Raw genomic sequence first — 27,263 nt, forward strand, 5'->3', positions numbered from 1 at the left:
GGCGTAGAGCAAATTCATTTCTATTCTGCTCCGCACAAGGTCCAGATCAGGGAACTCACTCACAGCAACTCTAACAGAGGGGGCGGAAGCTGCGGCCTTGTGTGTGTGTCTATGTGGGGGTGTCTGTCTGTCCCCCCCCCCTAAACGGTCCCCCTGTGTTTGACAATCAGCCCCCTTGACAGAGGACTCCTCACCAAACCGCGCCCTTTTTCGCACGCGTCACGCGCATGCGCCCCGCAGCCAGCCCCTCCCCGGGCAGGGCGGGGAAGGGGCGTGGCCTCTGCCTGTCATGGCGTCCGAAGGCCGCTTGGGCCAGAAGCAGCCGTCTCGATCGCGGCGGCGGCGGCGGCAGCGCTGCTCATGCTGCCGCCGCCTGTAGCGGAAACGCCTCGCTGACCGAGGGAGGGGAGCTGTCCGCCGAGGGCAATGGAGGGCCTGGCGGAGCTTCCGCCCCCGCCAGCTCTGCTTCCTCCCGCCCCGCTGGGCGCGCTCGAGCGGGGCGGCGGCGGCGCCCCTGAGGCGAGTCGCGTCTCCCCTCAGGAAGAGGCGGGAATCGCCTCAGAGCCTGACGAGGCGGCGGCGGCGGCGGCATCTGAGGAGACGCGGGAGGAGGAGAAGCAGCGAGGGGCGGGAAGCTCTTCGACGGTCCTCTCAGAGGCGGCCGCGTCCCTCGCTTCCCGCCTGGAAGAGCCGCGGCCGGCGGCCGCCCGAGATGCGACGACGCCCGAAAGCCCCTCCCAGGCTGAGGCGACCGCGGCTCCGTCCCCAGGCAGCGGCAGCAGCAGCGGGGTCTCGGGGCCCGGCTCGCTGAGCCCGGCGGGCGGCGAGGAGTCGGCGAGCCTGGCCGACTCGCTCGGCTCCTTCTCCAACCTGCCGTCCTGCGACGGGGCCAGCATCTCCGACCTCAACGGCGGCGGCGAGGACGACGACGACGACGACTCCGAGGAGGCGGCGGCGCCCAGGAGAGCCCCTGTCGCCGGCGGAGAAGACGACGACGAGGATGGAGTCAGCCCTAGCAAGGGGGCTGCGGCAGGAACTGCCTCTGTCGCCGCCGCCGCCGCCTCTTCGTCGTCGTCCTCCGCCTCGCCATCGCCGCTCCTGCTCCTCCCGCCGGGCGCCAAGGAGCGCTTCCCGGGTCAGTCGGTCTACCACATCAAGTGGGTGCGCTGGAAGGAGGAGAACACGCCCATTATCACCCAGAACGAGAACGGGCCCTGCCCGCTCCTGGCCATCATGAACGTCCTGCTCCTGGCCTGGAAGGTGCGTGGCGGGGCTGGGGGAGAAGGACCAGGCCAGCTGGCCTCCCGAGGGACAGGCAGCTTCCTAGATAAACTGGCCAGGAGGGCTGTCGTCTTTCCTTATCCTTTCAGGGGAAGGGCCCGCTGGCAGGGGCAGAGCACCTGCATTTTGCATTCAATAAGGTCGTGGGTTCAATCCTAGGTACCTCCAGGTAGGGCTGGGAAGCACTTTCGCAGTGGCATCCTGGAGAACTATTGGTCTAGAGGATGAGTGCGATCCCTCTTGTAAGGCTGCTTCCTCTGTTACATGTGTGGATGTCTTCCCTTGTCTGCCGTGCTCAGGAACTGATCACCCTAGGTGCAGAGGCGCAGTTGCACCCAACATTATTTGGGGGGTGCGGGTTGCACATGCGTGACATCACTTTGGCATGTTCCTTTGAGATTGTCAGCAATCAAAGAGACGGGTTAGTGCAAATGCCCCCTCAACATCCAGCGGGCAGGGCACCCTGCCCACAGATACTGAATGGGCCTCCTGGAGTTGGCACAACTGCCTAGGTGAATTTCCCTCTGGGTATGGGCAGAATGCAGGTGAGATAGCCACTCCAGGAGGCTGATGCTGTGAGGTTGGAGGCACAACCCGGGACCTACCCTGCGATGCAGCTCCTGGAATGACACTGCCTCATTGCCAGAATTGAAGTAAGGTGCAACTTACTTCACTCTTGCTAGTCGTTTCTGTACATAGCAGGGGTCTTTCCCTTTGCCTCAGGCCGCAAGCCTGGCAGGGTGCCTCTCCTTTGGAAGTTTTGGAAGTTTTCTACAGCTCCGCAGTTCGTCTTGGGAAGGTAGAGAGTCCCAGGTTCAGTCTCATACTAAATAGGATCTAGTTTGCACATGGTTAACCAAGCTATGGTTTATTGAGCCTGCACAAGTGTTCTCTTAGTTCAGTGCAGTGTGCTGCTAAGCCAAGGTTTGGCTTGTCATGTCATCTAAACCCAGGCTCACAGTTAAGCTCTCCTCTTAACTTCAAAGTTGTATCAACAAAACTTCATCCTGAGTCTGGGTTTGGACAATGTGTTAAGCCAAACATTAGTTTAGGTGTGACATGCACCTCACTGACCTGAAGACTGGGAGGGGGAGCAAGGCAGCTGTGATCTCCTCCATGGGAGCCCACACATTCATCCTAAGCCCATAGCATTACATGTGAATGCATTCTATACCATCTAGCCCAATATTGTTTGCTGTGACTGGTAGCTACCCTCCAGCCCAGGCATAGTCAAACTCCAACCCTCCAGATGTTTGGGACTACAATTCCCATCATCTCCGACCACTGGTCCTGTTAGCTAGGGATGATGGGAATTGTATTCTCAAACTTCTGGAGGGCCGGAGTTTGCCTATGCCTGCTCCAGCCTCTCAGACATGGGAGAAAGTTTATTCCCACCATCCGACCCTTTTTAACCTGTGGTGTAGGAAGCTGAAAGTGGGACCTTTTGTTTGCAAAGCTGTATTTGCTGTTGAGGTGAGGTTACCCCCCATACAGTATGTTGAAAAGAACCAGTGCTATTTTTCTAGAAAAAGAGGTGCTGGAACTCACCATGAACACCTCCCTTCTTCTCTAATAATAGCAGTGGTGCCCACCTGAGAGATGCCTGAGTTCCTGAGGTGCCGGAACTGAGTTTCTGTGAGTCCTGACTGACAAAAGCCATACAAAGAACATATGAAGCAAGTAGCCTTAGGCACAGTCAGACCTGTCGTCCATCTATAGTCCTGGGCAATTTCATCTGACAGAGATCTATAAACTATATCCCTGTAGCTAAAAGCAGAAGAGCATGCATGTATGTGTTCTGCCACATAGTTGTAGCCAACCAGCCCCTCACATGATGACTCCAAATGTTGCTGCCACTTGGAGGAGCTAATAGCAGGTAGTGGTCCAACAGGCTGACTCCGTCTAAGGCAAGCAATGAGAGAGCCAGCGTGGTGTAGTGGTTAAGAGCGGTGGACTTGTATTTTTAAAAAATAATATTTATTACTTTTCCAACAATTTAAACACAACAAAAAAAGACAATACAATACAAAGACACTACATTACACTAACACATTAAACTAACAAAACAAAACAAAAACCGTTTAAAACACATCAAAGAATTTCAATATCTTATATTTCATTCACTTGTTTCAACGACCTCCTCACACCTCCCTTTTTGTATTCCACTTCTGTTAATTGTTTCAGCAATTCCTTTCCATCTTCCTCTGTTTTCTATCCTATAATTATCTTGACACATTCTAACCTTATTTTTTCCTTTAATACTCTATTAATCTATTTATACTTAGTTCCTTATAACTAATAACAATTTTATTCTGTCTCCATCTTGTTCCAGAATTTCCCAATATTTCAGCCATTTAGCCTCCATATTGAGTTTTTTCTGTGCCTTCGCTTCCATTGGTGACAACCATCTTGGGGTTTTCTTTTCTAACAAATCCTTATATCTTTTCAAACATTAAACAATGCTTTTCTAACAATATGATTTTTAAACGCTTTATGTGCTTTTACCTTATCGTATCACAAATATGCATGCCAGCCAAATGCATTGTTGAAACCTTCTAAATCTAACACGTCAGTGTTTTCAAGAAGCAGCCATTCTCTCAGCCAGCAAAAAGCAGCTGATTCATAATAAAGTTTCAGGTCTGGCAGGGCAAATCCACCTCTTTCTTTGGCATCAGTTAATATCTTAAATTTTATTCGAGGCTTCTTGCCCTGCCAAACAAATCTGGAAATATCTTTCTGCCACTTCTTGAAACAATCCATCTTATCCAAAATTTGCAATGTTTGAAACAAAAACAACATCCTTGGCAACACATTCATCTTTATCACAGCAATTCGGCCTAACAATGATAACTTCAAATTTGTCCATATTTCTAAGTCCTTTTTCACTTCAATCCAACATTTTTCATAATTATCCTTAAATAAATTCACATTTTTGGCAGTCATGTTAACCCCTAAATATTTCACTTTCTTAACCAATGTTAGCCCTGTCTCCTCCTGAAACTTCTCTCTCTCATTCACAGTTAAGTTTTTCTCTAAAACCTTAGTCCTCATCTTGTTCAACTTAAAACCTGCTACCTGTCCGAATTCTTGAATCAGTTCCAATACCCTTTTAGTACTAGATTCTGGCTCCTGTAAAGTCAATACTAAGTCATCAGCAAATGCTTTCAGTTTGTACTGTTTAGCCCCCACTAAGAGCAGTGGGCTTGTAATCTGGTGAACTGGGTTCGCGTCTCCGCTCCTCCACATGCAGCTGCTGGGTGACCTTGGGCTAGTCACACTTCTTTGAAGTCTCTCAGCCTCACTCACCTCACTGAGTGTTTGTTGTGGGGGAGGAAGGGAAAAGGAGATTGTTAGCCGCTTTGAGACTCCTTAGGGTAGTGATAAAGCAGGATATCAAATCCAAACTCCTCTTCTTTAAGGTCTGTGGAGGTGCAGGGATGGACTTTGGTAATCTTTTATAATGTGGCACCCTGTGCAAGGCCAACATTTGGCACCCCAAATGGATCTTCTCAATTATGGATTTCCTCATTTTTGTGCTCCCTTGGCTTGGTGCTCTGTTGCGGGGAACCACCTGTACCACCCTAAATCTGGTGCTGGGAGGTGTGAAATGACACCATTACTGTTTTCTTACCTCTCCTTCTGTTTTAGAAGCCATAACTCAGCTTTTGATTCCATGTTGTGATTACAGAAGGTTCCAGGTTTTGTCTGTTTCCTTAATACCCAAGACACTGACAGCCAGTTAGAATACACTAACAGTACAGTGGTGCCCCACAAGACGAATGCCTCGCAAGACGAAAAACAAGACGAAAGGGTTTTGCTGTTTTTGAGCTGCTTCACAAGACGATTTTCGCTATGGGCTTGCTTCGCAAGACGAAAACGTCTTGCAAGTTTGTTTCCTTTTTCTTTTCTTTTTTTTATAATAGTTTTTTTTATTGCTTTTTTCCAGGGTAAAAAATACATCCTCAATAGCACAACAAAAGCGGTTTTACAGAAAAGAAAAGAAATTATAGAAAGAAAAAAAATTCACTTTTTCACATCAATTTTCATATTCAACCAGACTTCCCCACGTCCTCCATCCCCTGTTTTCTTTACAATAAAAATAAACAGCAAATTAGTACCTTATTTCAAATGTTTTTGTGTTTTCATTTAGTTATATAGTCCACAATTTATACCTTTCTAAGTCTTAACTTGATTTCCAACGTTTACCAATTTCAATACTGAAGCATGTTTTTCCAGAACACTTAGCAAATTCTCAACATTCATATAACTTATAATGTTTTTGTAAATAGTCCTTAAATTTTTTCCAGTCCTCTTCCACTGCATCTTCTCCCAAATCTCGGATTCTGCCCGTCATTTCAGCTATTTCCATGTAGTCGATCAGCTGCGAATGCCATTCTTCCAGCGTGGGTAGCTCTTGTGCCTTCCAGTATTTGGCTATAAGAATTCTTGCTGCTGTAGTTGCATATAAAAAGAAAGTTCTATCTTTTTTTGGCACTCTCTGGCCCACAATGCCCAGGAGGAAGGCCTCTGGTTTCTTGTGAAAGGTGTATTTAAACACCTTTTTCAACTCGTTATAGATCATTTCCCAGAAAGCCTTCACCCTCGGGCATGTCCACCAGAGGTGAAAAAAAGTTCCTTCAGCCTCCTTACATTTCCAACATTTATTGTCAGACAAATGATATATCTTTGCAAGTTTGACTGGGGTCATGTACCACCTGTACACCATTTTCATGATGTTTTCCTTTAAGGCACTACATGCCGTGAATTTCATACCGGTGGTCCACAACCTTTCCCAGTCCTCAGACATAATGTTGTGCCCAATGTCTTGTGCCCATTTTATCATAGCTGATTTGACTATCTCATCTTGAGTGTTCCACTTAAGCAGCAAGTTATACATTCTTGAAAGCACTTTCGTCTTAGGTTCAAGTAATTCTGTCTCTAATTTTGATTTTTCCACCTGGAAACCAATTTTTTTGTCTTTTTTAAAAGTCTCTAAGATTTGGGCATAATGAAACCAGTCTCGCACCTTTCCTTTCAGTTTCTCAAAACTCTGCAACCTCCAAGTATCACCATCTCTTTCAATTATCTCACAATATTTCAACCAGCCACTCTCCATATTACGTAATTTTATGGCCTTAGCCTCGACCGGTGATAGCCACCTCGGGGTCTTACTTTCAAATAAGTCCTTGTATTTAGTCCAGACAATGAATAGAGCTTTCCTGACAATATGGTTTTTAAACAATTTGTGAGACTTTGCCTTGTCGTACCAAAGATATGCATGCCACCCAAAAGCATTACTATGCCCTTCCAGATCTAGGACATCAGTGTTTTCTAACAGAAACCAATCTTTCATCCAGCAGAGAGATGCAGCTTCATAATACAATCTTAGGTCCGGCAGGGCAAACCCCCCTCTTTCCTTTGCATCTGTTAATATTTTAAATTTTATTCGGGGCTTTTTGCCCTGCCAGACAAACTTCGCAATGTCCCTCTGCCACTTTCCAAAACATTCCACTCTGTCCACGATCTGAAGGGTTTGAAACAAAAACAACATTCTTGGCAATACATTCATCTTAAGTGCTGCGATTCTACCCGACAAGGTAAGTTTCAATCTTGACCATGTTTCTAGGTCCTTTTTAATTTCCGACCAACATTTTTCATAATTATCTTTGAACAAATTCAAATTTCTCCCAGTCAGATTAACCCCCAGGTATTTTACTTTTGTAACAACATTTAATTCTGTTTCCTTCTGAAACCCATCTATTTCTGAAGGTGTCAAATTTTTTGCCAAAACCTTGGTTTTTTGTTTGTTTAGCTTGAATCCCGCCACCCGACCAAACTCAGAAATTAGTTCTAAAGCTCTTTTTGTGCTAACTTCTGGCTCCTGTAATGTCAAAACCAAATCGTCTGCAAAGGCCTTTAGTTTATATTGTTTTTCTCCGACCTGTATTCCTTCCACCTGCTGGTCCTTCCTAATCATATTCAGCAACACCTCCAGGACAGAAATAAATAACAAGGGTGATAAGGGGCACCCCTGTCGTGTCCCTTTTTCAATTTTAAACTCCTCTGTCACCACATTGTTTACTATCAATTTAGCTTTTTGCTCTGAATAAATTGCTTCAATACCATTTTGGAACGCCCTTCCCACTCCCATCCCTTCCAAATTTTTCTTCATAAATTTCCAAGATATATTATCAAAGGCTTTCTCGGCGTCTATAAAGATCAAAGCTGCCTTCGTGTTCAAATTTGTCTGTAATAACTCCAAAACATCAATGATATTCCTAGTGTTGTCAGACAAATGCCTGCCAGGGAGGAAGCCTGCTTGGTCTTTATGAATTACTTCATTTAGAACTTTTTTCAATCTGTTTGCCAAAATGTCAGCGAAAATTTTGTAATCCACATTTAGGAGTGAGATAGGGCGATAGTTCCTAAGTTGAGTCTTTTCAGATTCCAATTTTGGGATCAGGGTGATGAATGCCTCTTTCCACGATTCGGGTGCCCCCTTCCCTTCCATAATTTGGTTGCATACCTCCATTAATGGCTGGACCAAATATTCCTTCAATGTCTTATAGTATTTGGAGGTAAGTCCATCTGGGCCTGGAGACTTGCCTAATTGCATGTTCTGAATGGCACTTTCAATCTCCTGTTGTGTTATTTTGTAATTCAGGGCTGTTTGCTTGTCTTGTGTTAGTTTTTGCAGGCCATAACTTCTTAGAAAATTATTTATCTCAGTCTCAACTTGGGGTCCTTGAGTAAATAGTTTTTTAAAATGTCTCTGGAAACACTTTCTAATATCTTCTGGTTTCTGAATACATTCTCCTTCAACCTCCAGATTGGTAACAAAGTTCAATTTTTGTCTCTTTTTCAGCTGCCATGCCAGCAGCTTCCCACATTTATTTGCAGATTCAAATGATCTTTGTTTCATCTGTTTAATTTTCCATTCGATTTCTTGATTTATCAATTTCACATATTGTGCTTGATGGAATTTTATTTCTCTTAAAACTTCTTTTGATTTTGGGTTTAGTCTCAGCTTTTTCTCTCCATCTCTTATCTTCTCCAAAATCTTGTCCTTTTTACCATTCCAGAGTTTTTTCTTGATAGAATTCTGCTGTATCAGGAACCCTCTCATAACAGCTTTACTTGCGTCCCAGATTGTTTTCTTTTCCACCAAAGTATTCAAATTTATTTCGAAATAATCTTTCAGCGTTTTTTGGGCCTTCTTTACAATCTCCTGATCTCTAAACAAATAGTCATTCATTCTCCATCTGAAGGATCCAGCTGGTGTAAGTCTTAAGTCTATTTTCAAGGCGTTATGGTCGGAGCAGGTTTTAGGGCAGATCTCTACTTTTTTTGTCTTAGGCGCCAGTCCTCTAGATGTCCAAATTTGGTCGATTCTTGTCCACGAAAGATGGGCCTCAGAAAAGAATGTTCCTTCTTTACCTAGAGGGTTCTTTGTTCTCCAGATATCAATCAAATCCATATTGTCTGTAAGTTCAAAAAAAGTCTTTGGGAGTCTGCCATCTTTAGTCAAGTTCTGATTTTGTGACTTATCCATGTGTGTGGAGACAACTCCATTCATATCACCCATCAAAATGATGTTAGTATAGTCAATATAGTCCAACATTGTCTCATGCAGCTTCTTATAAAATTCCGATTTCCCATCGTTTGGTGCGTAGATTCCTACAATCAAAAATTTCTCTCCTTGTGCTTGAATTTCAATTGCCAGAATTCTTCCTTGTTCATCTTTGAAGATCAATTTTGGTACTAGGGTCTCCTTTGCATAAATCACTACTCCTCTTTTTTTAACCTTATCTGATGAAATAAATTCTTGGCCTAGTCTCTTGTTGGTTAACACTCTCCTATGGAGCCTAGTCACATGTGTTTCTTGAAGGCAAATAATGTCTAATTGTTCTTTTCTCAAAATATGAAAAATCTTTTTCCTTCTTTCGGGAGAATTTGCGCCATTAATGTTCCAACTAAGAAGCTGTAGAGACATCTCGGACTATTTATTGGCCTGCTGGGATGTCTCCTTTGTCGTTTTTGTCTGGAGGTGGAACCGGATTCAATCCAAACGAAGGAGGTGGCCAGACGCCTGCTATTCCTTTCCGAAGGTCTTCCCCGTGGTCATTTAGGAACTTTTCTTGCTCCTCTGCTGTTCTGATTCTTATCTTCACCCCTTTCAAAGTAAAAGATAGTCCTTGAGGGAATTCCCACCTGTATGGGATTGTGTTGTTTCTCAATAAGCTTGCTAGGTCTTTATATGTGGCTCTTAAATCCAGAAGCTGTTTTGGTATATCTCTAAAGATTTCTGCCTTTTTTCCCTGAATTACCAATGAATTTTTAAAATGCAGGCCGAGTATATTTTCTTTTTCTTGCCTAGATCTCAAAATGATCAGGCAATCTCTTGGTTTATCCTTCTTAGCCACTCTTCCTAGTCTAAAAGCAGTAACAATTTTAAAGTCTTTCTCTTCTGCCAGACCCCAGAATTTGGATATTTCTGTTGTCAAAAATCCAATCAGGTCCTCTTTTTCTGATTCTGGGATATTTCTAATTCTGAGGTTATTTTCCCTGTTTTTCAGTTCTGCAAGGGACAGGTACACTTGTTGTTCAGTAACCTGTCTACTCAGTGGTCTAACTTCACCTCTTAATTCCTCTATCCTCTTTTTGTTTTCGTCTGCTTTTGTGTTTGCTTCCTGAACTAATTTTCGATTTTCTGTTGTAGTCTTTTCAATGTTACCTATCGCCTGTGTATTTTTAGTGACTTGGTCTGTTAATTTATTAATTGAGGCTGTTACCTGGTCAAATTTGGCAGCTTGTTCATCAAACTTAGCTGCTTGTTCATCAGCTTTCTTATTCAGTGCTGCCAGCTGCTCCAATATTTCTTTAGAGACAGGGTCTATCCCTCCAGCAGCCATCTCTCCAAGAGCAGGCTGTATAGGTTGTCCTTCCTGCAGACCTGTCAAAATTGGGACAGATGATCTACGTAGCTGCTGCACAGGCAGAGTTGATTGCAAGAGTTCAGTTTGTTTTGCTTTCTTTGCAGCCCTTGTTTTTGCTGTACCACTCATTCCACAGCTGTCCCGGTGTCAAGGTCAAATTGTAAGTCCCATGGGAAAAGTAATTCCAAAAAAAGTAAACACCCAAACAGGAAAATTCCACGACCAGTAGCAGTTCTCAGAGACTAATAATTCCACAATCCAGCAGGGGGAGCTCCCTGAAAGTTAGGGAGAAGGATAGGAAATTTCCACCATAAGTTCCCACAAACAAAAGATATTATCCAAAGCAAGGGGGGAACCCCTCACCCTCCATTTAAACTGCAGAGAATAAAAGTTCTTTGCCAAGGTGCTTGCAACAGTTCCTTTTTCCAACTTACAAAGTAGCCCAATGTATCTTATAACTTTGTCTACAGTTACCGCAGTCTGATGTTACTTGTATCCGGTCAGACCGAGAGCAGGGTTTCAAAACTTTGTAATCCACAGGGGAAAAGAAAGAGGATCATGAACTTAGCTCACTTATAAAACTGTTATGTCCTTTCTTTAACTTTTAGTCAATCAAAGCCGGATTTGCAGAGTAAATTCCAACTCCTTTTAAGTCCTTTCAGCGCTTCAGCTTTAAAGGGATTTTGCTAGATACTTTAAACAGAGCCGGAAGACTGACTTCCTTTTTAGCGTCTCCCGCTTTCAGCCAAATTTCTCCAGATTAAGATCATATAAAGCTTCAAATTTCTTACTCACGAGTAAGTTGTTTCAGTTCAGTTGTTGAAGGAAGAAAGGTCAGCGCTGATCAGCAGCAGCCGCGCGGCTTCACTTCCGCGGAAAGAGTGATGGATTCACAGCACCGCTACCCCCTCCACGTTCCGATACCCCTTACGGGGTCTCTTCTGCGTTTCAGAGGTCGCTTCTGGTGCCCGCCGAACCCCACGGCCACGAGCTCACTCTACTCGTGGTTTCTCTACCTGGGTCGTCGCTGTGCCGCAGCGCACGACCCTTTTCCGCGGAGCCCCTCTTCAGCAGCTGAAGAGGACCGCCATTGCTGAGCGCGCCGCCTCCGGAAGTCTGTTTCCTTTTTCTTAACACCGTTAATACAGTTGCGACTTGACTTCGAGGAGCAACTCATAGAACACGGTGTGGTAGCCTTTTTTGAGGTTTTTGGTGATTTTTGAAGCTTTCCCAAAACTTTTCCGACACCGTGCTTCGCAAGACGAAAAATTCGCTAGACAAAAAAACTCGCGGAATGAATTAATTTCGTCTTGCGAGGCACCACTGTATTATTCTTGCTAGGTGGCTGACTAGGTACAGAAGGAAGCTAACATTTATTTTATATTTTGCTTTTTAGTCCCAAGAGGCTTTACAAGTATCTTACAAAGTGTTCTCAAAATAAAGTAATCTAGTATGACTATTTTGGGTACAAGAGAGAAGCTAGTTTTGAGAAGGGCTGTGATTGCCTTTAGCCAAAGATACTGAAAGGAGTGGTAAACTGGGAGCAAATGATAAGCTCTTCATGTTTATCATGATAAGCTTTTTCATGTTATCTCCAATTTGATCAACTACTATTAGATTAACTTGGGTTGGTCTGAAAAGGGTTTATTATCCTAGTGGTAAAAATCACATGTTTTGCTGGGGATTTGGCAGTAGAATTGCAGCAGGGAGAAATTTCATTTTTGTGCTGTTACAAGCCTCACACAAACAGTTTCTTTGCATCTACACTTTCTCATTAAGTAAAACATGAACTATTGAACATTGGCTTCCTGTTGGGATATTGTTTTCAAGAATAATGCATTTGTTACCTGCCGAGTTAGGGGGGTAGTGTTGCACAAAACGTTGCAGGTGTAGTATAGTAGGAAAACACATACTAAACCCATGGAACCTACTGACTTTTAGTCCCCTGGCTAGTGCATGGGGCAAGAGTGTGCAAATTCCTTTCAGCTCTGTATATCTATTTGCAAGGTGCTGGAAACCTAAATCAAGCTTGTTTCTCAGACAGCACTGTTCAGAACACAGAGAGCCATTGCCAAACAACATTGTTACAAACAATGTGATACAAAATGTGATATGTTCCATCTTGGAAACCAAGTTATTTGCCAAACAAATCTCATTCTGGAAATGCGTGCAGCATCTTACAGAAATGGAAATAATTATGGTCTCCATATACAGTAAAGGAGTGTGTACATATGGCATCCTTTTATGTTGAACATTAACTTCTCCATTTTGAAAGTTTCCATGGAAGAGAGAATTACTTTGTCAACTAATGCATCTTCTTTAACCTTACTGCTGCCTGAAACATTCCATTTGCAATCTGTGTCCTTGCTATTCTTCTCAGCGTTGTTAATGTAGCTTTGAACAGTAGTTCAAACATACATTAACAGCTCTGAGAAGCATAGCAGTTAGGCAGCTCAGATAATTTCATCTGTAGCCCAGCATTCAGAATCTTAAGTGATGCTTGGATTTGTTTCCACCAAGAGACCCAATGAAATTCAAGTCTTCCTGAAAGACAGTCCTATGCATATGTTGCCGTAATTTCACTTCCACAGTGACCTAGCCACACACACTATTCCAGTCTGGTAAGGCTCTTTGGGTCTCGATTGTGTACCAGGTGTTGATGCAGACTTTATATAAATTGTTGAAAGTTGCACATCATAATGATTTCGGTAGCTTCTGCATTTGAGGAGACATTTATGTTTCTTTGCAATCACAACAAAAAACAGGTATGCAGTGCTAATGCTGCTGACCACTTGCAGTATGCTTATATAGTTCTATATAAAGGAGTAACCTCTGTCGACTGAAACATAAACACCAAGGGACTTATTTTGGAGCCTAAACTTGTGAGGTGCTTCAATATCAAGGACAACTAAATACTAATACTGCTTTTCTGAAGTATATAGAACTCTTAAGTTGTGGTAGTAAAAACAATCCATGGAAAGAGAAATCATCAAAAGAATAATAATATCTTCTGCAGCTTTTCCTAGATGTAGGAATTTGGAAGCAGCAGAGAAATGTGTCTCTCTCACTTGGGGAGTTGACCTTCGTACGTCTTGGTGATTTTTAATATGGTTTCCAATAGTTGATAGGCAGGCTTATTTCTACATGTAACAAAAATATCTGTGGCTCTTGTACATCTACAGTGCAAATTTGGATATTTAACTCTTACAAACTTTTATTGTCTTTTAAGTACTGTGGAAAAACAATTGAGCTTAAATTCTCTTCTCTCACAGGTGAAACTGCCACCAATGATGGAAATCATAACTGCTGAGCAGTTGATGGAATACTTAGGTTAGTACTAATAACACTGCATGTGTAATTTGTATTGAGAAAAATTGTTAATTCCTAAGCAAGGATTGTTTAGAATCTGGCAGGATAGCCTGCTTGGCAGTAGTTGAACGTTTAAATTAGCCTTGAGCCTGTTGTTAACTTTAAAATATCATGGGTGTAGTCAGCTTGTGGGTTGGAGAAGCCTGGCCATGCTAGAGTGAGATGATCCTTGGACACTGAAGGACTCCTCTAGAAGCTATACATAGCTTCTAATTATTGGGGCCCTAACTAGCTCTTGTCTACCTAGCAGTTCGAAAGCACGTCAAAGTGCAAGTAGATAAATAGGTACTGCTCCGGTGGGAAGGTAAACGGCGTTTCCGTGCACTGCTCTGGTTCTCCAGAAGCGGCTTAGTCATGCTGGCCACATGACCCGGAAGCTGTACGCCAGCTCCCTTGGCCAGTAAAGCGAGATGAGCGCCGCAACCCCAGAGTCGGCCATGACTAGACCTAATGGCCAGGGGTCCCTTTACCTTATACTAACTAGCTCACCTTTGCCTACTAAGGACTATTATTTCTCTCTCCTCCCACTGGCCCTTCACTTTGGATCTTGGCACATGGTAGGGAAACAAGGGCCTGGGGATTTGTACCCTACCCTTCTCACTGATTTGGTTAGTTTGGGTGATGTAAGACTGCAAATGTTATTTCTGTTCTTGCATTTTGTCTCTTTAAATTTGAAAAGGAAAATATCCCCAACACTTGCTACAATTGGCATGATTTCTATGGGAAATCAGATTTTTCTTTAGTTAAAATGGAACTGAGTAGGCTAAGAAGCAGCATTCACAGTCCAGCAGTCCTGAAATGTATTGGTTCATTCTGCAGAGGGAGTTCAGCGGCTCCACTTTAATTTCATAGAATGGATTTGCAGGGGCCATGACTCATTCTGCCCTTAAATACTTCAGAATACTATAGACTTGTTTGGTTTTCTCTCCAGGGAATAATTTAACAGCTAAAAATTGAGGGATGCTACTCAGTAATATAGGATGCACTGATTGATATATACTGTAGGAACATTATAGCAAAGGTTAGGGAACCTTTTCTGCTCCCTTTAATGGGATGGGAGTGGGAATTCCTTTTGGGCTGCATGCTAGCCATGGGCTAGTCCAGAGCCAAAAGAAAGTGGGGTCACCCATTCTCTCCTGGCTTATGTGGTGAATGTGGAGGAAAAGAAGTGGAAGGAAGAAGTGAGCTGCCAGAAAAGGGGAAGATCAGTTACTTCTTTCAAGTAGCTCACTGTATTTCTGTACTGGAGGAGGAAGAGAGGTGTCTTCTTTGCTGCCCTGCAAGGCAGCACAGTGGGCTTTGGGGGGGTCTGAGGAGGAGAGACTAAAAGCGGGAAGGGAATGCACCATGGGCCAGATGTTTTGGCAGCTCTCCACACTTGTTACAGAAGAAGTAATCTATTGGTTGCTCTTTAGGTAGTATTTGTTTTTGTGGTTGCTAATTGGTGATAAAAGGTTGATACGCTGGAAGCAAAATCTTGAATGCACAATTTAAAATATTTTATGTTACTGAAGAATATAACAGTTTGAAGTGTTAAAATAGATGTTAAAGCTGATATAAACAAGAAGAAGCCACTCAAAGTTGAGTGGGGAATGTAAAGCTCAGGCAAGCATGATTCAGGGAGAATGACTCTCTTGCCAAAGCTTAATCCAGGCTTCACCAACCTGGTGCAGTCCCAAACATCTGGAGGGCAACTCTCATCAACTGCAGCCAGCAGAGCCATGTTGAGGTTGGGTGGGGCTGATGGGAGTTATAGTGCAAAACATCTAGAGGGCTCCAGGCTAATGAAGGTTAGCTTAAATCTTAATGTTTCCCCCACTTCATTTCTCTCTCTCTGTTTGAGTTAATCATAGAACTGTAGAGTTGGAAGGTACACTGAGGATCATCTAGTCAAATCCCCCCCCCCAAAAGCAGGAATATCACCTAGAGCAGGCACCACCAACCTTCGGCCCTCCAGATGTTTTGGACTACAATTCCCATCATCCCAGACCACAGGCCCTGTTAGCTAGGGATCATGGGAGTTGTAGGCCAAAACATCTGGAGGGCCGAAGGTTGGGGATGCCTGAATTAGAGCATCCATGACAGATGGCCACCCAAGCTTTGCTTAAAAAGTCTCCGCTGAACAAGAGTCTGCCACCTTCTGAGGGAGTCCATTCCACTGTCAAAACAGCTCTACTTGTCAGAAAGGTATTCCTGATGTTTAACTTGAATCTCTTTTCTTGTAACTTGAAGCCATTGGTTCTGGCAGCCTTTAAGATATTTGAAGGTGGCTATATTCACTCCTTTCAGTCTCCTCTTACCCAGCTCCCTGCAGCAGTCCTCAGAAGGTTTGGTTTCCAGACCCTTTATCGTATTGGCCACCCTCCTCTGCACACATTCCAGCTTGTCAATATCCTTCTTAAATTGTGTTGCCCAGAACTGGACACAGTACTCCAGGTGTGATCTGATCAAGGCAGAAATAATCACTTTTGCACACCTTTGGAGGACAAGTATTGGACACTCTTCTTGTATCTAACCACACCATTTAATAACAAAAGGCTCAACATTCCAGTTACCAGAATGAATCAAAAGTTGAAATTGGCAGGTCAAAGTACAGGTTTTTAGAAAAACTAATTTTATTGCAACAGATTATTCAGCATATAAATACACTCCTTGATTTGTCTCATAAATTCCAGCTTTGTCTTTCAGGTCATACCTGAAAGGAAGCTGACTCATGCTAGTAAGCAGCAGCTTTCTAATTTTGGGTATTTGCTTGCATCTTTACAGCCTCTCACAACTAATCTCCTCTAATTGATAGTTTTTTTTTTCCTGTGAAAGAACCAATAAAGCTTTAACAAGATTAGATTGCTTTTGATTATAAAGTTCCAGCTTTCAAATTAGAATCTTTTGTTTTCTTATAGGGGACTATATCCTTGATTCAAAACCAAAAGAAATATCTGAAATTCAGCGCTTAAACTATGAGCAGGTAATAAATAACAAGCTCTTCTTAAGAGTAAGTGGCATTTTCTAGTAGTGAATTAAACCACTTAATCTCTCTCCCCCTCCCCATTCATATTGTAAAGTTAAAGCATCTGTTTAATCATATTAAAAGCAAGAGTAAATCAATGGAAGACAGACTGCTACATTAAAGAAAGAATTAGGCATTACATATAGCAACATGAGCTACACTCTTCATCCTGTTTGTGAGATGAAATTCTTTAGTGAATTAACCTACAGTTCTTCTTTCTGCTAAAGTCTAGTTAACAAATGATAGGATGGCTTAATTTTTCTCTGTAATAAGTTTGTTTTCCATTACTTTCATAGAGTTTTTAAGTAATAACAAACTTGAAGGGAGTAAATTACCAATAAGAAATTTGCAGTGAGTTGAGAATTTCCTGATTCTCCTGAAAAACCTGAAGCAGTTAATTTTTTAATGATGGGCATTTGCTAACCCTTGGTAGATTTCAATATGAATCAGTAAAATGTGTTAAATGTTATTTATTTGTTAAAAGCTCGTGGATATTATTGCTCTCAGAAACAATGGTTATAAGATTTGGACACTTTATGTCCTTTGGCAATGTTTTAACATATTGGTAAATGAGGTTATAATCTGATTATTGGTCAAGTCTCATCCTACTGTAAATGATAATTTTTTATACTTTCTACTGTCTTCATACAGCATTAAGAACTCAACAGCTTCAGATTTTTTCTGTAATCTGTTTTTAAAATACTGTTATTAATACTGGTATTGTGTGTTGACTGATGCAAACAGTTAAGTTTTCCTTTTTTTGGCAGAATATGAGTGATGCAATGGCAATCTTGCATAAGCTTCAGACAGGTCTTGATGTGAATGTGAGGTTCACTGGTGTACGAGTGTTTGAGTACACACCTGAATGCATAGTGTTTGACCTTCTTGATATTCCATTATACCATGGATGGCTAGTAGATCCCCAGGTAAGCAAGGAGAGGGGATGTGTTAATCCTATGGGTGTGGTTTATGGAATTTGTCCCCAGCTCAGAGGATGGCCTGTAAAACAAGTTCATATAAGAACTTAAGTGAACATTTAAAAGCTACAACGGATAAACACAAAGATAAATATAGTAACTGAATTTTCTACAGATCCTAAACACCACTAAAAGTGCATCAGTACAGCTGCCTTATTGTAACTAAGAAATAGCATGGAAGGTCCAAAATGTGGCTTTGAGGAATTGCAGAGTGTGGGTGCCACCACAGCAAAAACCTTTCCAGTAGTCACCCGGCTCCCTTCCTAAAAAAGAATCATGCAAAGAATGATACTGGTGGATGGGCAGTTGCATATTGTTTTAGTCATCATTGTGTACTGGAAAATACAACGTTATATCATTCCACCTGTGTGTGCCATCACAGTAGTGTGTTTTTAACTATTGGTAGCATTAACTTGTCTTTCTCATAATAGACACAAAATATCAGTCAAGCTTGGTGTACCTTTTTCTCTCCCCCACAGACTGCTGACATTGTGAAAGCAGTTGGTAACTGCAGCTACAATCAGCTGGTGGAGAAAATAATTTGTTGTAAGCAGTCAGACAACACCAAGCTAGTTGATGAAGGTGGGTGAATTGCTTAAGAATGTTAGAAAAACACTATTTGGTCATATCAAATGTCCAACTAATCCAACATCCTTTTTTCAAACATGGACCAGTCAGAAGCATTAAGGCAATGCTGTCCTTCTTCAGCAACTGGTAGCTGACATGAATAGAATCCATAAGAACTTAAGGACCCTGCTGGGGCAGACTAAAGGCCCGTCCAACCAAGCATCCTGTTTCCCATAGTAACTAACTGAATGTCTCTGGGAGGCCCACAAGCAGAGCATGAAGGCAATGGCCCCACCCGGTTGTTTAGCAGCTTCCACAGTTATAAAGCCATCTTGGTCACATGCATGAATGAGGCGTATTGGGGGGAAATCTCTGATTTTAAGCATAGACCTATTGAGTAGAATTCAACTAAGTCCTGCTCAGAGTAGACCCACTGAGATTAATGAACAATTAATGTCCAGTAACTTAAATGGGTGTGCTCTGAGTCGGACTAGCATTGAATAGTCTGTGACTGCAATCCAGTGGCCACTTAACCTAGAAGCAAGCCTGTAACTCTGCTTCACAATCAACCTCTTCATCTCATTTGAGTCTAGCAGGCTTTGTAGTAATTGAATTCCTTTTTATTTTATCAGCAAACCATCCTTAACTCAGCTGTTTTACACTGAAATTGTCTTGTCCTCCATGCGGTTCTAAGCTGACACTCTCCAATTTTCAGATAAATGTCATGCTTAGCTGGGTACTACAGTACAGCAGGTTTAGGCCCCAAATATCTGAAATATGCCTCCTTAATACCCAAGAGTCTGTACTGAAGATAAACAGGGGGGTTCCTCTTGGTATTTCCACTACCCTTCATAATTTTGGGGGGGGGGTGTGGCCTGGGAGAGGGTCTTTTCTGTGGCGGTTTATAAGAGGTGTCTCTGGCATTGTATAGTTTTAGCCATAGAAGAAGCTGAAGAAGCACCTTTTTACACAGGCCTTTGACTGTGTGTGTGTGTGTGTGTGGATCTACCCTATTTTCTTGATTGTAATTGTTTTAAACTGATTTTAATATTGTATTTTTAAATTTCAGTAACCCACCTTTCTTCGCAGGTTCCATAGCAGAACAGTTCCTAAACAACACAGCCACTCAGTTGACCTACCATGGGTTATGTGAGTTGACTTCCACTGTTCAAGAAGGAGAACTATGTGTGTTCTTTAGAAACAACCACTTTAGCACCATGACCAAACATAAGGTATATATATGGCTGTGAACAGTTTCTGTATTTTATCTGAGCTTGTTAACTAATGAAGCTCATGAGTCTGTGGCCTGCTCCTAGTTGATGTCCATTTGCCCCTAAAGTGTCATGTGGCTGCTTTGCCCGAGAACAGGGATAAGGAACCTGTGGCCTTCAATATGTTAACTACTAGTCCCATTGTCCCATGTCGCTGACTATGCTGGCATCCCCGATCCTTTCCTATTGAGGAATGTGTGTTGGCTTCTAAATGTGTTTCCTTTGGCATATTTTCAAACTCCACATACATGTATGCTCAAGTAGTTCAGTTTTAATTCTTCTCTCTAGGGTTGTAGCTGTGACTTGATGATCAGCCTTCTTTTACTAGAATCCTGTGTATCAAAATGTACAGCCAATGAATTAAGTTGATATCCACATCTGCACACTGTTATGCCATTAGATAGTGCCATGTCTCCTTGAATCTCTGCTGGGTACATTCAGAGACTATAGTGTGGGGAACCTGCAGCCCTCCAGTTGTTAGACTATACAACTCCCATCATCCCTGGCCATTGGCCATGCTGATGGGAGTTGGAATCCAACAACTTATGGCAAGCTGCGCTTCTGGAGGAAGTATAATAATGCATGAAATAGTCGCAGAAGTGAAATTTTAGCTGATAGCTATAAACTGATGATTGACTATGGAAAGTTGCGTAACTGTGCAGCAAGGTTGCAGACTCCACAAGTATGGCTCCTAAAGCTAAAAATACTCAGGAGATGGTCACTAACTTTATCCCAAACAATGGACATGGTATTAGCAGGAATCAGCGCTCCCAACCCCATCCAAATTAGTTTCCAACAACACATGTGTAAAAGAATTTCCTTTTCGTTTAGGGCCAGCTTTATCTCCTGGTGACAGATCAGGGTTTCCTTACAGAAGACAAAGTTGTTTGGGAAAGCTTACACAATGTAGATGGGGATGGAAACTTCTGTGATTCTGAATTCCATCTACGACCTCCATCTGATCCAGAAACAGTATACAGAGGACAGCAAGATCAGATAGACCAGGTAGATTTGCTTTGCCTTTTCAGTACTTGGGATGGATGCAATTTCCCCACTAGCGCTGTATGTAAATCGTGCCTTGTGTCAGCCTTCTTTTCCCTCTTGATTCTCTGAAAGCAGAATAAACTAGGCAGAACTCAATGTCTGCTTCAATTATGTAGTCATGTAGCATAACATTACGTTTCTTAAGAACCTCAGTAGAGTCATGCTGAATCAGACAGAAAGCCCTTCCTTTTCCAGTATCCTGTTCCCCACAACAGTGAACCCGATGCCCCCGGGAAGCCCATGAAGAGGGCAACAGCCCTCTGCACTGCTGTCTTCCAACATTTGGTGATACCCAGAAGCACGCAGTAACATTTAGCCATGGAGAGCCCTATCCATGACTTTGTCTAATGCCCTTTTAAAGACATCTATAAGGACACTGGATTATTTGAAATATCATTCTCCGTCCTTGAGATCTTGAGGGCAGGCAGGAAGTATCTGAGAGATGCCTTTTGTCCATGATATCTGGAAGCATGAGTTGAGGATGGACAAAAAGCCTGCTAGATTCTGTACACTAAAAGCTGCTGAGGGATCCAGCAGTTACAACTTGTAACCAAGTCAGGGCTGCCTGGTGCCCAGCAATTTTTTACCCAGTTCATTTCATGCAGCTGCTGAAAGTGATATTTCTTTTGTTTATGGAGGAAAGCTGAAAATTTGGATGGTGGATACAATCTCACTGGTTGATTGTATTGTGCCAACTAAAGCAGTGTTCACCATGGATTTACATAATAGGATTATCTGATGGCATTATCCTTGCAACAAGAGCAGCAAAGCCAAGACATTAATTGGGAGCAGATACCAGAAGGAATCAGTGACCTTGAACTTGCCAAGAAACTTCAGGAAGAGGAGGACCGACGGGCTTCTCAGTACTATCAGGAGCAGGAGCAAGCTGCCGCTGCCACCGCTGCTGCTCAGGTTCAGGTATGGAAGTTTGGCTCCTGGTGGCCCTTGTAGTCCTGTCTTCTGCATGCTTGCATGGAAGCTTTTCCTGTTGAGTTGGTTGGGGCTGTAGCTCAGCGACAGAGCTGGGAAAGTAGTGCTGGGAAAGACTTCTGTTTGAAACCCCGGAGAGCCCCTGCCAGTTGTTGTAGACGATACTGAGTTCACTGGACCAGTGATATGACTTTAACTGTTAACAGTTCTGGAAGTGTAATGCTGAAAGGCGAGGTATAAATTTATCCAAAGAATTCTGTAGCTGGGCAGCTGATGTGAGGTATGGCTCCATCTGGGGCAGAAGTCCTTAGAGCATACATTAGGGTCTGCTTTGAGAGGCCTTCCTGAGGACTTCAGGGACCAGGCCTGCCTGCCATTGTTTGGCATAAAAGTGAGTTGCTAGAGCCTGTATCCCCAAGGCCCATTTGCAATTTTCTCCAGCAAATGCACACATCGCAAATCAGTGGACACTCAGGGGTTGTTTTCTCCCGTGGGAGTAAATGGGGCCTAATGGAATGTGCCGCGGTAGCGGCAGCAGCAGCAGCAGCAGGCTCTGTTGTGCCTTCCCATTGCAGTGGCGAGCTCCACTGGAGACCATTGCAGTGGTGGGAGGGCCCAACAGAGAGTGCATTGCAGCCACAGCAAGCCCTGTTGGGCACGACAGGCCTCCTCCCACGGTGTGACATTGCACGTTCCGGGCTTCCACAATGTTGGGGGGAGCCTGGCATTTCTGCATAGGCCTGAAGCGGTGACCCTGGTAAAATGATCAGCCATGTTGGCTGCTGGCAATGAGTAGTTTTCAATAAAAATAAATAAATCCTTAATTACATCAAAAATAATTGACAATATGTAAAAATTAGTTGGTAGCTGTAGGTTTCACACCCTGAAAAACATACATGATTACTGAACAAATGCGGAACACACAGTGCAAAATCTGTAAATAATGCGAGGGAAATTTTTATTTTTTAGATTTCACTTATGGATGAAATTGTTTCTTAGAGGCTGAGGATTGGTCTGTCTTCTGCATGTTATACACCAATATATTCCTAATTTAGCCTGCTATCTGACACTGATCACATATCTATTGAGGTAACCTAATGTAAACTAATGCTTCCCCTCCCTTTTCATCTATTGGCATATTTTCTTTCAATGACATGGACTTTAACATGGGGTGTTTGGTACCATCTTGGGGGATTAAGGTACTATTTTTTATAGTTAGTGTCAAGCACTGGACTCCTAAAACCCCGGGAACCAGCCCTTGTTGGTTTAGCAGGTGCCAAGCAACCACAGTTGAAAAACCAACCCTGCAAGGTACTGCAGCTGCCACCATGACACTGGTCCAACTAGGCTGGACCAGGAAACTCCCATAACATTACCAGATATCGCATGACATACACTGGGACAAGAGCAAAAAACCAGACTGTCTGTTCTTGTACCTCTGGTCCACAAAAATTGTTCAGTAGCTATGAAAACTGGATTCAGTAATAAGGCTTCCAAAAAAGCTACATCAGGGTTGAAATGGTAGATTTATTAAAGTACCGGTAATTAAAAAGAATAGCATAAAATCAAACCTGCATATTCTGAAAATACAATTAGAAAATACAGTTCAGAGTACATTTGGGAATTACAAAACAGAACAAAAACAGCAGAGCTCACTTGTCCAGCTGCATACAAACTGCTATTTGTAGCCATTTATCCCACAGAAACTCAGCAAATAGCTCACAGGTGTAGCAATGGTGCTGTGAACAAAGATGTGAGGCAACAGACAAAAGAGTAAAGGCAACTTCATGAAATGGATCTAGATAATCTGCTTCATGAAAGCCTGCCTGAAGCTGACAAGCCACCTTTCCTAGGAATGGAACACAAAGTTGTTAGGCTATCTTTCTTTGTCTTTATGGTGGCACAAGAATCACTTTCTTTGCAACAAGTTCACACGGAGTGAATTCTGAAGTGAGTGGTGGGCCTCCATCTTCCAGAAAAGGAAATGTGAAAATTCCTAATGGGGTGGGGAGTAGTTGGGGACAGTATACTACACTCCCTTGTCCCCCCTCCAATGATGAACTTGGCTGGCTGGTCACCATTTGATGTTCAGCAGTGCTTGGCCCAGTGTGGACAGTATCTCTTAGTTGGCCTTAATGAGTGTTTCTAAGCATAAATGATGCCTGGCTGATCTGTTCTGAGCCTTTCTTTGCCTGAGCAGTGGATGAAAATACTTCAAATAAATAAGCTGCCTTTCCCTCTCCCCTTTCCTATTGATAGCAAGTGCAAGGAGCTGCGTCTCCATCAACTGGAAGACAATCTGGGAGTAGTGAGCGGAAAAGAAAAGAACCTCGGGAGAAAGAAAAAGAGCGAGAGAAAGAGAAGAACAGCTGTGCCATTCTATAACAGGAGGGGGACTCTACCTGGACCCAAGCACATATCCTTGAAACACAAACAAGGAATTCTAAGGACTCCAAGCTCCACATGCCGCCTGTGCCTGATAGCCCCACAGAGGATGGTGCCCCCAAGACCATTGAAGTCATGCACACTCTCTTTCAGAGGGATTTGAATGAGGCTGCCTCTGCCTTCAATGCATTGTGAGAAAATAACCACCTTTGTGGAGGGGGAGTCCACACTGCCACAGGTTTTGACCTGTTGGAACATAACTAACTCAAAATATTTGTTAGTAAATCTGCTTGTCTCTGTGATGAAAGGAGTTAAGTGGTTCTCATATTGGGCTTCTGCCAGAGGTCTGTACATCAGTTGCCACAAGAGGACCATTTATGGTGTGAAAGCAATCTTTCAGGCTTCTGGGCATCTCGCAGCCTGTAGCTCACCTGTTTTATTGGCTTTTGGGTAGGTGTCCCCTGAGACCTGGGTCTGAAAAGTATTGGTTAAGATTACTCAGAAATAGCAAGAGAAATGGAGGCTTGTACCATATTTGAGTCAAACTCACCATTGTACTTGGCCCTTTTCTGTTCAATACAGATGAGTGAGACCAGAGCTGTTCTATTATTTATTGATCTCCTCTATGCAGGAGTAGGTGACTGGAAGGAAAAGCTGATGTGCTGTAATCTGTGGAATTAAAATTGCTTGATACTTGCCTCGCCCCCCCTCACCCAAAGTACCTTGGATGAGTAATATGAGGATGTGTGTGATTATATGCCTTATCAAGTGTACTGTAGGTAGATAATCTGTATCATGTCCATGCAGCTCTAAAGCACACTTCCACAGAGTATGAAAATTGTTCCGCTATGCTCTGGGGCTGTGGTCCTAACTGCATATGCGAACGAATCTCCTGGATTTTGGTGGGACTTACAAGGCAGTTATGGAGGGAAGGAGCATTGAATATTTGGAAAAGATACTTGGCTGTAAACACTTAAAGTAGAACTTTGGGGAATCACATTTTATAGAGGACAGCATACAAATGAACATGCTACTTCTCATAGTACTGATAGTATTGAATGTTACTGTCAGAGGGAGGAAATTCCAGGCCATCCTCACCAGGAAGGCGTTGGCCTTCATCCTTTTGATAACTTTATATGTCAGTCCATAGAGGCTACTTGCTACAATCACAAAGCCTGGATAATTGCATCTATAGACAGACCTCATCCCTGCCTAACATTCAGTGTGGCAGTCTTTCTACTGAGGTGGTTGGTAACAAGGTGCCATTGAAATGGGAGGGTTGGATGCTTCCCCCCCCCCCCCGAAGTTCCTTTAGGAGCAGAGAGTCCAGTCTAATAATTAGATACCCTGTTTCTAACTTCCATTTTGCAGCAGCACCAAAATACCTTAAGTCTCAGATGAGGGGGAGGCCGTGCCCTGAAGTTAGTTCTAGCCAAAGTCATTTCCATGAGAGATGCCTACTGCTTGACAGGGTGCGTGTATTCATCCCCTTTAAATTAAGTCTAAAATATTGGCCTTCAACCATTGGTCTGAAAAGTAAACATTTCTGGCAAATTTGCGAACAAACAGAATGGCTTTATTCAGAACTGAATTTACCCTTGTATTGCATAACATTTTAAAGAGTATCTCTTCTTGTACTACTTCAGAGTATCTTATTTCACATATGCACATTACCCTAACCCTCTGTTAGACAATAGTGCCATCTTACATTATGGATGAGATTTTAACACATACGTTAGCACAAAGCTGTATCAAGGCTTTTCTTTTTGCAGAAACAATGCGAAGGTGTTTACATTAAGTGTACGTTTGTTCCATTTCCAGTCTGTTTTTACATTGGCAATTGCAATAGTCAGTCATAGTGAAAGAAATGCCTGATGCTCCTATTCATTGTTCCCTCTTCATTTACAGTAGGGTATGACTCTCTTGCTTTTATCTGAATATCAAGGAAGTTAGATTTCTATGATGTGGCTGGTGTTGTGGAGTCAGAAAGCTCCAGCAGATGGAGGGCCTGCTGTGTGCAATGAGCTATGACTTCCTCCCATTAGGCAAGAGGTAGTTTCTAGGAGGGCTAGCTCTGAGGTCATGCCTGGCCTTATGTTGACAATCTCATTCTTTGGTGCAGCATGCAGAACCTTTTCAAGATGTGGATTTGCCCTAACAGCATGATCTTACCATTTAGGTTTTTGGCAGACTTGCGTGGTTGGTGGTGGTGTTCGGAGAGCCTCATAGTAGCCTCTTAGAAGCTGCGGAGAGGAAAGATGGAGTATCTATGTCTTCTAGCCATAACAACCCAATTTTTAGCCCCAGGTCTATTTGCTTGCATTTGTGAGTAGCTGGTGGGGGCATAGTAATAGGGGCCACGCTGTGTTGTTGGTGCTCAAGGCTGCATACCTCTCCATAAGGTTGCTGCCATTGATGGGGTTCCTGATCATTCCTGCAGAGACTTAGCCTAGGCTTTTAACTTGCAAGCAAAATCAAGTTTAACACAAAAACACATGCTTGTCATGTATTTCCCTTCTGCTGCCTCTTAAAAACAAAACATCACATCACTTCCAGAAGACTTGATTATGTAGAGAGTGAAGGGTGTGGAAAGACTTAAGGCCCTTAATGAACACAGGCTTTTGCCTTATCAAAGCTTAATAATGTAGAGCAGGAGTGTAGGGTCTTTTCTTTTTTGCTGTGGCTATGTAATTGATGTTATAAATGCAGAGATTCATCAATGTCACCACTTAAAGCACTGCCAAATACTTTTATAATTTTGTAAAAGGCACTTATGTGTAAGACGTTGCTTTTGAAAAAAATCATGACAGTTGTCCTAAATGGCATCCTTTAACAATTAGAATGTCTTAGTTCTCTTTCACTGCAGCTGTTTCTTTTTGTTTTTGGCTTATGGCTGTAGAGCGGGAGTGAATGTTGTGCAACCATTGTGGCTGGGGCCAATCGTATGGAGTTTTCTCTTTATTACTGGCTGGGAAATAGCACACAAGTTCACCTATGCCTGCAATGGCAGTATTCAGAAACACAAGCTCCCACTCCGTGGGGTAGAACCACTGAAAGCTGGTTTCCCATATGGCTTGCTCAGTTAGTGTGTTGCGGGGGGCGGTATCTGTCTTACTCCGTAAATACACGTATGTGCAACCTTCAGGCAGCAAATACAGCAGCACTTCCTGGCTTCTGTCCATCTTTAGATTCCAACCCACATATCTCAGCCACAGGCTGGCTTCTAGTTGATCAGATACTTTGCATGGATTTACACTGTGATCAGCAGCTAGCTGTTTTCTGTTGGATCTTGTCAACCTACTTTGATGTATTGAGCTGACAACTGTTGGCATTCTCACTGTTTTCTTTCTAATTTTTAAATATATATATTTATAATTTTTAATAGTCTTAAAAGTGACTTCCTCATGTAATAAAAATTGATTCAACTGCTGAAATGACTCATGGAGTATTTAAGCAAAGAACCAAACCCATAGGGGGACAGTCTGGTTTGCCCTTG

At 42.9% G+C, this 27,263-nt stretch overlaps 1 protein-coding gene across 4 annotated transcripts; it reads left to right on the forward strand.

Annotated features, from left to right (window-relative positions):
* Positions 1–247: 247 nt before the first annotated feature.
* MINDY2 (MINDY lysine 48 deubiquitinase 2) lies at positions 248–27,201 on the forward strand. Of its 4 annotated transcripts, none has more exons than XR_014519216.1 (10): positions 248–1,260; positions 13,490–13,547; positions 16,487–16,551; positions 17,361–17,519; positions 18,050–18,152; positions 19,227–19,369; positions 20,240–20,413; positions 21,182–21,370; positions 22,352–22,471; positions 23,642–27,201. XR_014519216.1 is itself a non-coding variant. In XM_083475782.1 (9 exons), exons 1-9 carry the CDS (start codon positions 427–429, stop codon positions 23,765–23,767), a joined length of 1,851 nt encoding a protein of 616 aa, XP_083331908.1. In that variant the 5' UTR covers positions 248–426; the 3' UTR covers positions 23,768–27,201. The 4 variants fall into 4 exon arrangements, 2 of the variants coding, with proteins under 2 accessions (XP_083331908.1, XP_083331907.1); XR_014519217.1 differs by having other exon boundaries at positions 251–1,260; positions 16,487–16,578; XM_083475782.1 differs by lacking the exon at positions 22,352–22,471.
* The last annotated feature ends 62 nt before the right edge of the window (positions 27,202–27,263 follow it).

This window comes from Podarcis liolepis (assembly GCF_965112155.1).
Source record: "Podarcis liolepis genome assembly, chromosome: 14".
Lineage (NCBI taxonomy): Eukaryota > Metazoa > Chordata > Lepidosauria > Squamata > Lacertidae > Podarcis > Podarcis liolepis.

What these genes read in the sequence shown, in the direction of transcription:
- MINDY2 (XM_083475781.1), top strand. Translation starts at nt 427, where the DNA reads ATGGAGGGCCTGGCGGAGCTTCCGCCCCCGCCAGCTCTGCTTCCTCCC. An exon ending in GCAGTTGATGGAATACTTAG is followed by an intron (nt 13,548 to 16,486) that starts GTTAGTACTAAT and finishes GTTTTCTTATAG; the next exon opens with GGGACTATATCCTTGATTCA. An exon ending in GCACCATGACCAAACATAAG is followed by an intron (nt 19,370 to 20,239) that starts GTATATATATGG and finishes CTTTTCGTTTAG; the next exon opens with GGCCAGCTTTATCTCCTGGT.